Source organism: Mirounga leonina, unplaced genomic scaffold (genome assembly GCF_011800145.1).
Source record: "Mirounga leonina isolate KUSES-001 unplaced genomic scaffold, KU_Mleo_1.0 Mir_94, whole genome shotgun sequence".
In the NCBI taxonomy this organism is placed as follows: domain Eukaryota; kingdom Metazoa; phylum Chordata; class Mammalia; order Carnivora; family Phocidae; genus Mirounga; species Mirounga leonina.
In genome coordinates, this window is record NW_023270855.1 from 43,351,288 (window position 1) to 43,363,341 (window position 12,054).

The following is a 12,054-nucleotide window of genomic DNA, read 5'->3' on the forward strand; positions in this document are numbered from 1 at the left end:
GAGGGCCCAAGACGCTGGCCTCTTCAGAACACAACTTCAGCATGGGGTCATTTGTTTATTCCCACCTTTTTAAAAAAATTAATTAATTAATCTACTTGAGAGAGAGTGAGCAGGGGCTGGGGAGGAGGGAGAGAGACAAAGGGAGAGAGAGAATCCCAAGCAAGCTCCATGCCCAGCCCGGAGCCCAACATGGGGCTTGATCCCACGACCCTCGAGATCATGACCTGAGCCAAAATCGGGAGTCAGACGCCCAACTGACGGAGCCACCCAGGTGCCTCTTATTTGTTCATTCCTTGATTCACTTGTTCGCTCCATCAACAAACATTCCTGAGGGCTCACACATGCTGCACACTATCCTGACCTCTGTTGCTAGGAAGATACACACAGTGCTCTCGTGTAAAAGATGCACATGGCTTCCATGAACCTCCGTTGCCAAAGTGAAGTTAAATCTAGTGCCAAGCCCTCACCTTGCAGCATGGCAGGCAATCAATCTTTGGCTATTAATGGGGTTCTCTGTCTGCAAGTGGCACGTGGGCCACGGTCTCAGGAAGCAGTAAGGCACTGGGCTGCAATCATACATACTTGTTAGCTCCAGGCACCAATAATTCCTGAAGATCTGGCCTCTGTGGGTGCCACCCTCGAGTCCTAGAATCTAGGAGTGTTTGTGGGATCCTGCCTTCCAGGGGGTGGCACACTTAGGGCTCTGGGGTCTTGACATCTTGCCAGGTAGTCATGGGGCAGTGAGTGCTCAGCCCCCACCCTCATGAAACCTGAATTATTGAAGGAGTCTCTCCTTGTCCTCATTCAGTGCCTAGATGTTGCTCAGGGGGATACTCTTGCTTCAGTCTTTTGAATGAGCTTAGGTTTTTTTTTTTTTTTTCCAAAAGTCAGGCTGTGGGGATGGGGTCTTTACAAATTACCATCCCAGGAAATGGCCCTGCCTCCCACCCTAGTAAATCTGGACAACTTCAAGATGGAGGCATGCCAAATGATTGAAGGGATGACGAGGCAGGATCTCTCTCTCTCAGTCTCTTCAGTAACCCCAAAGACTCCATACAGTCTTCAGGAGGTGGCAGTCAAGATCATAAACAGTGAAACCTGCCATCAGCAGTACCAGTTCCTCTTCTTGAAGGACCAGAAGGAGTTCATTGGGGAAGACATGCTGTGCGTCAGCTCAGAATGGGGCATGGACTCTTGTCAGGTGCGGGGTGTGTGGCCCGGGGCAGGGAGAGGGCTTTCAGGGGACATGTCTTCCTTTTCACAGGGCACTGTGTGACCTTATGAAAATCTCCTTTCCTTGGCCTTCAGTTTCCAAGTCTGTAAAATAGGGCAGAAAATATTCTTTGCACTTGTCCACAATAATGGTAATAATGGCAATGCATCTTAGGTCTTTTTTTTTTTTTAATTTTTTAAAAAAGATTTTATTTATTTATTTTTGAGAGAGAGAGCGAGTATGTGCATGCACAGGGGGTGGGGGAGGGGCAGAGGGAGAGACTCTCAAGCAGACTCCCTGCTGGGCATGGAGCTCAACGCAGGGCTCCGTCCCATGACCCTGAGATCGTGACCTGAGCCAAAATCAAAAGTCAGACGCTCAACAGACCTAGCCACCCAGGTACCCCAGTGTTCAGTTTTCTCATATCACAAACTGCTAGATAGTCTCACACACATCTCCCTATTTACACGTTCCAGAATTTCTCGACAGGATGTGTCTTGCAAGGAACTGGTGGGTCACAGGCTGTGCATACCTTCATCTTTAATAGTTATTGCCAAATTGTTTTCCGAAGTTTTGTGTGAATCCATATTCTTATAGCAGTGTTTGAGAATTCTGTTCCAAATTGTTGCCAACATTTTTGGTACTGGCAGACTATAACGTGCTTTCCATTCTGTTAGATGAGAAACAGAGCAATAGTATGGCATTGTGGTTACTGTGTTCATGTCCCCAGTTACTGAGCAGTTACGCATCTTTTCACATGCTCGTTCTCCATTCGTGATTCTTCTATGAATCACTTTTTCAGATATTTTGCACATTTTCTATTGTTTGCCTTTTTCTTTTTATTATATTTTTATATTTTGGATATTGGTTCTGTGTTCGTTGTATGTATTGCAAATATCTTGTCCCAGCTTTTCATTACGTTTACGCTGTCCTTTGCTGAACAGCAGTTTAGGTTTTATTGCAGTCAAATGTAGATCCGTGTTTTCCTTTCTGGTTTACGCTTTTTGCGTCTTAGTTAAGAAATCCTTCCTTTTCCTGAGGTCATAAAGACGTTTTCCTGTATTTTTTTTCTTAAAAGTTTGGAAATTTTGTTTTCCACATTTAGGTCTTAAGTCCACATGCATTCATTTTGTGAATGGTGTAAGATAGAGAGAGGACTATTTTTATTTACTTCCTCATGTGGACTTTCATTTGTCTCAATGGCATCCATTGCAAAAACCGTTTCCTAGATGTAAAATATGACATCATATACATAAAATGTGGAGGTGGTGGGGGTATAAAAATGTAGTGTTTAGAATATGTTCAAACTTAAGTGATGTTAACTTAAAATAGATTGTTATATATAGAGGATTTTTTTTTTAAAGGTTTTATTTATTTGACAGAGAGACACAGCAAGGCAGGGAACACAAGCAGGGCGAGTGGGAGAGGGAGAAGCAGGCTTCCCACAGAGCAGGGAGCCCGATGTGGGGCTTGATCCCAGGACCCTGGGATCATGACCTGAGCCGAAGGCAGACGCTTAACGACTGAGCCATCCAGGCGCCCCTATATATATAGGATGTTATGAACCTCAGTGGTAACCACAAGTCAAAAGCCTATAATAGGTACTCCCCCCCCCACACACAGAAAGGAATCCAAGCAAAACACTAAATAAAGTCATCAAATTGCAAGAGAAAAGAACAAGAGAGGAAGACAGGAACAGAGAAGAACTATAAAAACAACCAGATAACAATTGACAAAATGGCAGTAAATATATAACTATCAGTAATTATTTTAAATGTAAATGGACTAAATGCTCCAATTGACTGAATGGATAAAAAAAAGCAAGACCCATTTATATGCTACCTATAAGAGACTCACTTCAGAACTAAAGATACATACAAACTGAAAGTGAAGGGATGGAAAAAGATATTCCATGCAAATTGAAGCAAAAAGAAAAAAAAAAGCTGGAGTAGCAATACGTATATTAGACAAAAGAGATTAAAAAAAACCTTAATGTAATAAAGAAGGGCATTACATAATGATAAAGGGATCAATCTAACAAGAAGATATAACAATTGTAAATATCTATGCACCCGATGTAGGAGCACCTAATTATGTAAAGCAAATATTAACAGACATGAAAGGAGAAATTTGTGGTGATACAATAATATTAGGGTACTTTAGCACACCACTTACTCAATGAATAGATTTTCCAGACAGAAAATCAGTAAGGAAACAGTGCCTTTGAACAACCCACTAGATCAGATATGCTGAATGTTTTGTATATACATATATTATATATATGTGTGTATATATATACACACACACACACAACATTCCATCCAAAAAACAGTAGAATACACATTCTTTTCAAGTGCACAAGTGCACATGGAACATTCTCCAGGACAGATTCCATGTTAGGCCACAAAAACAAGTTTCATTGAATTTAAGAAGATTGAAATCCTGTCAAGCATCTTTTCTGACCACAACGGTATGAAACTAGAAATCAGTTACAAGAAAAAAACCTGGAAAAAATAGAAATGTAGAGGCTAAACAACACACTCCCAAGTAAGCAACGGGTCAATGAAGAAATCAAAGAGGAATTTAAAAAATACCTTGAGACAAATGAAAATGGAAATACAATGGTTCAAAATCTTTGAGATGCAGCAAAAGCAGTTCTTTTAAAAAATTTTTTGTTGTTTTTAGTTTTAATTCCAGTCTAGTTAAGATACAGTGTTATATTAGTTTTAGGTGTACAATATAGTGATTCAACAATTTTATGCATCATTATGCAGTGCTTATCATGGTAAGTGGACTATTAATCCCCATCACCTATTTCACCCATCCCCCCACCCACCTCCCCTCTGATATGCTTTATTTTAAATGAGTACCCTCAGTTAAAGTTACTATTTTTTTTTTCAACAAGAACATTTTTTACTTGAAGCATATCTCATAATACATGGTTCTAAGAGGTGTATAGAAAACATTCCATCCAAGAAAAATAGAATACAAATTTTCCTCAAGTATACATAGAAGAATCCCCTGATTAAATCACAAAAAAGAGACATGATAAATATTACAAATTTAAGACTGAAATCATACCAAGGATATTTTCCAACCACAATGAAACAAAACAAAAGATCAATAATAAAATAAAACTGGAAAATCTACAATGTAAATATTAAATATTTAACATGTAAATATTAACACATAGAATATACAGAAATATACAGAATATACAGAAATCTGTTGCATTTCTATTCACTAATAATGAAGTAGCGGAAAGAAATTAAGAAAACAACTCCATTTACGATTGCATTAAAAGAATAAAATACCTAGGAATAGATTTAACCAAGGAGGTGAAAGACTCGTACTCTGAAATCTAGAAGACATTGATGAAAGAAATTGAAGACAACACAAATAAATGGGAAGATACACCATGCTCATGGTTTGGAAGAATTAATCATTAAAATGTCCATACTACCTAATGCAATCTATAGGTTCAGTTCAATCCCTATCCAAAATACCAGCAGTAATTTTGACAGAACTAGAAAAAAAAATTTTTTTTTAAATTTGTATAAAACCACAAAAGACCAAGAATAGACAAAGCAATTTTGAGAAAGAAGAACAAAGCTGGAGGTGTCACAGTCTCAGACTTTTCAAGCTATACTACAAAGCTAGAGTAATCAAAATAGTATGGTGCTGGCACAAAAATAGACACAGATCAATGGAACAGAATAGAGAGCCCCCAAACAAACCCATGCTTACATGGTTAATTAACCTATGACAAAGGTTAATTAAGGAGGCAAGAATATACCATGAGGAAAAGACTGTCTCTTCAATAAGTAGTGTTGGGAAAACCAAACAGCTACATGCAAAAGAGTGAAACTCGACCATTTTCTTACACCATACACAAAAATAAACTCAAAATGGATTAAAGGCCTAAATGTAAGACCCCAAACCATAAAACTCCTAAAAGAAAACATAGGCAGTAAACTCTTGCCCATCAGTCTTAGCAATATGTTTTTGAATCTGTCTCCTCAGGCAAGGCTAACAAGAGCAAAACAAAAATGAAAACAATCCAGTTGGGACTACATCAAACTAAAAAGCTTCTGCACAGCAAAGGAAACCATCAACAAAATGAAAAGGCAACTTACGGAATGGGAGATGGTGTTTGCAAATGATATTTTCGATAATGGGTTAATATCCAAAATATGTAAAGAACCCAACATCAGAAAAACACCCCAAACAAACAAAAAACCCAAACAATCGGATTAAAAAATGAGCAGAGGACCTGAAAAGACATTTCTTCCAAAGAAGACCTACAGATGGCCAACACACACATGAAAAGATTCTCATCATTCATCATCAGGGAAATGCAAATCAAAACCACAATGAGATATCACCACACCTGTCAGAATGGCTAAAATTAACAACACAAAAAACAGCAGGACTCGGTGAGGATGCGGAGAAAGGGGAACCCTCTTGCACTGTTGGTGGGAATGCAAACCGGTGCTGCCACTGTGGAAAACAGTGTGGAATTTCCTCAAAAAGTTTAAAAGTAGAACCACCTTATGATCCAATAATTCCACTGCTGGGCATTTACCTGAAGAAAATGAAAACACTAATTTGAAAAGATATATGCATCCCTACATTTATTGCATTATTTACAACAGCCAAGATATGGAAGCAGCCCAAGTGTCCATTGATAGATGAGTGGATAAAGAAGACCTTCAATGTATTTTTGGACTTTTTTCTTTTCTAATAAAGATGTTTAAGGCTACAAATTTCCCTCTGTATACTGCTTTAGCCTAATGCCACATATCTTAATATGTAGCATTTTTACTGTTATGCAGTTCTAAATATTTTCTATAATTCTCATTCTTACTTCATTTTGACCCATGACTTATTTGGAAGTGTTTTTTTTTTATTATTTCCAAATACATGTATGCTTGTTTGTTTTGTTAATCATTTCTGACCCAGTTCTCACGTGGTCATAAAATTGGCTCTATGGTGATACCAGTGATATGGAATATGTTGCAACTTGCCTAGTGGCCTGGTATGTAGTTTTTAATATTTATTTCATTGTTTTCTATTTCTCTTAATTTTTCTTCTGCTTCCCTTGGCTTGATTTGGTTTTCTTTTTCTGTCTTCGTGAGCAAAAAGATTTACTCTTTCTAGTTTTTGTCTTTAAAGTATTTAAAACCATGAAATCATCTTTTAATTAAACGTGGTTTCATCTCTTAAATTTTGTACTGTTGTGATTCCCTTATGACTACCTTATTTTAAAGAATATATAGTGTGATTTGAAAGGAAATGCATGCATCTCCTTAAAAAAGTAGTACATAAATGAAAAAGTTGGAAAATGAAACTTTCTTATAATCAAACTACCTAGAAATTTCTGCTGTAAGTTGTTTACTTTCTATCCTTAACACTTCTTTCTATACATATATGAAACTCTAAGAAAGTTTTAGGTTTTTTTCTAGTTTTTATCTTTAATGAAAGACTGTACTATAATTTTATTCTCCAAATTTTTTACTTTCACTTGAAATAGATCTTGAACTATCTTGGACTGTCTATATAAATACATTCCATTCTCCTTGAATACTGAACAACAAGTCTCTCATATTGTTATGTCATAATCTATTTAACCATTCTCCTATTGATAGACATCTGAACTCATTTCAGTATTTTTCTACCATGCCAGAGTAAAAATCTTTGTTCATAGATCTTTGCACATTTGTTCAAATATTTCTCTAATAAATTTTTAGAAGTGTAATTACAAGATCAGTTGTATGCACATTTAAAATTTTTAAAAGATATTGACAAGTTAGCCTTCTCAAATACCAGCAGTATATGAGTGCCCCTTTCTCTGTGTCATCACCAGCATTAGGCATTATTTTCATTTTAACTTTTGTTCCTCTGGTAGACTAAAACTTTTATTTCTGCTTTAATTTCATGAAATCGGGCAATTTTGTAAATTGCTTATGCAACAGGCTATTAAGTAGGAAGTCTCAACGAAATCATCAAAATACACTGTGTATCAGGATTCAAAGGTAGTTGTGTGACCGACATTCCACAATGTATGTGTATTACAGGATCAAGAGCGTAGAAAGGGAGGTGATTTTATGAGGAGGATTTCCCAGGAAACAACGGCTTCTATGCACTCACTCTTCCCCATCTAAGGGATGGGGGTGCCTGTCCCACACTCAGATCTCCTGTGAGGGGTTTCTTTTTTTTTTTTTTTTAAAGATTTTATTTATTTATTTGAGAGAGAGAGAATGAGAGAGAGCACATGAGAGGGGGGAGGGTCAGAGGGAGAAGCAGACTCCCTGCCTAGCAGGGAGCCCAATGCGGGACTCGATCCCGGGACTCCAGAATCATGACCTGAGCCGAAGGCAGTCGCTTAACCAACTGAGCCACCCAGGCTCCCCCTGTGAGGGGTTTCAACAAGATCACTCAGAGTATGGAGTTTGCCCACTCAGGGGCAGAGTCGGCTGTCAATCTCCCCAGGACCAGGGGAGCAGGAAGTGCCTGGGGGATGAACTGGTTCTCTCGCCTCCTCACTCTCCTGCTTTAACCTTGGCAGGTTCAGAAAACTGGTTAGCAGGATGGGGTTGGAGCGATTGCTGAAGGGAAGGAACGGGGAAAACAGACTTGGCTTCCTCCCTCCCAGGCCTTCTGTTTGCCAAAAACCCTAGACAGCAGTGGGGAGAAGTTTTACTTTAAATCAAACCTGGCAACTATGATTACATTAACCACAGTGAGCAAAGCCTTCTGGTTCTGCTCAAGCTCTTCCCCAGGGTCAGGGAAAGAACTCGACTTCTAAATAAATTGTAAAAGAACAAAGGGAGTCCGGACTAAGATGCTTGAGGTGTTCAGTGGACCCTTTACACTTTTCTCTGTCCTTTGCTCATGATTTTCTATTAAGCCACTTTTGTTCTTATTGATTTGTAAAATCTCTGGATATTATATGCTGTAGTAATTATTGGTAAAGGAACATCACGTCTTTTTCAACTTAACTTAAAATGGTTTATAAATATATACACTTTTTATATAAACACACATACACATATGGAGAGAGAGATTATAAAACAAATATGGTAAAACGTTAACAATTAGTAAATGTGGGTAAAAATATTATACTTGCAACTTCTTTGTGAGTCTCAAATTATTTTGAAATAAAAAGTTATTTAAAACTTTGGGAACTGGAAGCTTTAATCCTTCATAAAATGCTTTACAATATTTTACCCTATTTGTCCATCATTTGCCTTTTTTCGGTGTGGACTTTTCTCCATAGAGAGTTATTTAAAAATTTATCATTATTTCCCTTGGTGAAGTGGTTTTTGTGCTGTGCTTAGAAGTACCTTTCCCTCCCTAAGATTATAAACTTATTCACTCATGCATGTTCTTAATTCTTTTCTTTAAATATTATAATTTTGATTCATCTGGAAGGTTGAGAGAAACAATCTGTTTTATTTTCCTCCAAATATAGCCAGTTTTGTAAATAATCTCTTATTGAATACTTAATGTTTTTTTGGCAATGAATTAGAAATGCCCCCTTTAGGGGCTGCCTGGCAGACTCAGTTGGTGGAGTGTGCCTCTTGATCTTGGGGTTGTGAGTTCGAGCCCCACACTGGGTATAGAGCCTACTTAAAAACAAAATCTTAGAAAAAAAAAAAAAAAAGGAAATGCCCCCTTTATTATATTCTACATTCCCATCTTATTTTGGTCTGTTTCTGACTCTTACAGTCTCATTCCTCTGCCAACACCACTCTTCCTAAATTATTGTAGCTTTTTAATTCCTTTTTTGTTTGTTTGTTTGTGGTCAGGCAAGTCCTCCTTCATTATTCTCCTTTTAAATAATTTGCCTGGCTGTTCTCCATGTGCATTCCAACTGAACAATCTCAGTAGAGAGACTCCTTTTCAGTGTGTATGCTTCTGATTTTTCTTGTCTACTGCAGTGCAAGAACTATATTCCAGAACGATTGCTCTGTCTTCTGAGAGACACTGTGTCATTTTGTTTTAAGTGTGTCTCTTGTTAAACGGCATAAAGCTGGATGCTGTTTTTGTTAGCATATCTGGGAGAATATCCTTTAATCCATTTACCAAGAAGAATGTTTCTTTTTGTCCCCCCTCCTTATGTTTTGGGTTGATTTTTTTTTTCCCACTCTACTTTTCTGCTGTAACAGTTTAGAAGTTGTCACGTCTCAATTTCACGTTGCTACTGGTCACCTTATATATTCCACACACGTATTTAGACCTGAATTAACAAATAGAGTTAATCAGCATCTACAACTTCCTCCTCAGCAGGACAAGACCTTCCTTCATTTTCACCTTCTTCATTTCCTTCCCCCAGACTCATCCTCTTGTTGAAAATATCTTGTTGACAAGAGCGAGCTGAACTCTTTTATTATATCTAAGAGTTTTTAGTTGACTCTCTCGGGCTTTGCAGGCCTACACTCCTAGGAGCTGTAATTAGTAACGATTTTGACTTTTTGGTTCTCACGATGTTTGCTTTTTTCAGTCCCTTGGGCACGTCTCCAAGTGGAATTTGTAGCTGGGCCTTTTCTTATTGCTGGCCTTCATCATAAAGCACAGGGCTCATCTGGCATATCGTCTACCAGGGAGAGAGCCATTCCATCCTGTTCTGCTATAGCATTTTATTTCAGGAGTGAATGCCTTGCTTCATAAAACGTGTTTTCTGCAGCTCTCAAGATCCTCCCTGCTTTGATCAAATGTGCCGAGTCAGCCCCGAGAAAAGACTGTCTGCCTAGCTTGTGTGCCAGGATTGTCTTTCCCTGCTCACCGTGTCCTTCTGCTTCATTCATCTGTCAGATTCAGATTTATAATATCTTTTTTTTTAGAACATGTTTAATTTGTTTATTCATACAACAGACGGCCCGTGCTGGGCCCTGGGCCAGGCACAGGGCCCTGTGGGTGCAGGGCCCAGGAAAGGAACTGGCCTGGGAAGGAAGTGTCCTGTGTGAAACATCAGGGCAGCATGACCCACCCGGCCTTTGCATTTTGTTTTCTTTCTCCAGTGAGTCTGGGCTCCTTTTTAAGGAACGCTGAGGAAGGCGCCCCCCTGTATCAAGATACAGAATCAAGACTATGCTTCACTTGAAAAATGTCAGCCCAAGTTCTGGAACATTTGAAACAATATAAATGATGTGCTCCTTGAATGCTGGACATAAGTTGCCCTCTGAAACTATGTGGGTCTGTTTTCTTTTGAGGGGTACCGGTTGTGGGCAAAATTTTAAGTTGTTTTGCCCATGGTTATTGGACTTACGTAATTTGCATTTTCTTAGAAATTACTCATTTCATCCAGAATTTAAATCCACAAAGAGGAGGTTACAAACATTCTTCAGATTCTGAAGAAGTGTATTTTCCCAGGATACGGTTCTCGCCTCTTTTTTACTCACACCATGAAGTATTTGCATTTTCCTTCCCTTTCTGTTTTTCTTGGCAAGATTTACAAGGTGCTTACCTATTCTGTTTTTTTTGTTTTTTGTTTTTTTTTAAGAACTAGCTATTGATTTCATTTCTCAAGGCTATGATTTTCTGCTTTCTGATTATCCCTTTTTTGTCTTTATTAATTCCTTTTCAAGAGTCTTGAGCTGAATGTGTGGTAATACATAACTGAGGACAATAATGAATAACTTATTTTCATTCTCTCTTGTTTGATGTAAATATTTAGACGGGGACTCTTATGTGCAGTTCAGGCCCATATCCCATGGGCTTGGCCACATGTGGTATTCTTATCTCTCTACAAAATAATCATAGATTTTAATTCTGTTTTTACTTTAACATTTTTGAAAGTTAATTTCTTTTCCTTTGATAGGGTAGTTCACATTTTGTCATGGGCTCTGGTTCTATTTCACTGTGGTAAGAGAATGTCCATATTTGAGATCTTTCTCTCTCCCCACTATTCTCTTTGGGTTTTTTTTCCCTATAGGCCCCCGGAGTCCAATTAATCTTCTCTCTAGGTAAGGGTCCTCACGTTATCATCATTAGCTTGATTATCACTGTCTTGATTTTCCCCTTCATCTTCCATATTCTCACCCTGCAAAGGCACCTACTCAAATCTGTTTATTACATATCTTTAAAGATACCTGTACCTTTGAAAAATGCATAGGGTCGCTGTATGTGTATTTTCACGTGCATAAATGATATCATGCTACTTATTCCCTCCTGTATTTGTTTGTTGAGAAGTCTCAATTTGTTAGAGAATCCACATTAAATGGCTGTATTCTTTCAAATCCCTGCCCCCAGCTCCACATGCCCTATGTCAAAGTTCTTCCTTCCCTCAAACATCATTTTGGGCAGTCACTTTTAGTTATTACATGCCCTGTCTGATTACAAGTCTAGATTTAAATTTGATTTAAACTTTGCCAAGCCCTACCACATCTCCCTCCTTCGGTGCTCCTGGGAGGGGGTGGGGGTCCCCACCTCGCCAAACTGTCAGGGATCTGGTGACTGGGGTGTACACTCTGGAGTCTCCCTTAACTCTCTTCCTACCTAACTTTCTTTTCACTTCCATTTGCATGATCAGTGCTTCTCCATCCCCTCGCTTTCAATCCACGTGTGTCTTTAAATCTGAAAGTAGTCTTCTGTAGGCAGGGTATAGATAATTCTTGCTTTTTCATCTGTTCTGTCACCATATGTCTTTTGATTGGAGCATTTAGTCCATTTACATTCAAAGTCATTATTGATAGTTATATACTCATTGCCATGTTGTTACTTGTTTTATGGTTGTTTTTGTAGTTCTCCTCTGTTCCTTTCTTCTCTTGCTCTCTCACAGTTTGCTGGTTTTCTTTAGCGATATACTTGGATTCCTTTCTCTTTATTTTTTACATATC

The 12,054-nt window shown here is 38.3% G+C and overlaps 1 protein-coding gene across 3 annotated transcripts in view; it reads left to right on the plus strand.

Moving 5' to 3' along the window:
• LOC118005222 (putative serine protease 46) overlaps positions 1–12,054 on the plus strand; it is a 29,171-nt gene that overhangs the window by 11,621 nt on the left and 5,496 nt on the right. For all 3 annotated transcript variants that reach the window (XM_034997039.1, XM_034997040.1, XM_034997038.1), the window contains one exon: positions 1,029–1,201. In XM_034997039.1, coding sequence (XP_034852930.1) covers positions 1,029–1,201 — 173 coding nt within the window. The remainder of the gene's footprint in view (positions 1–1,028; positions 1,202–12,054) is intronic.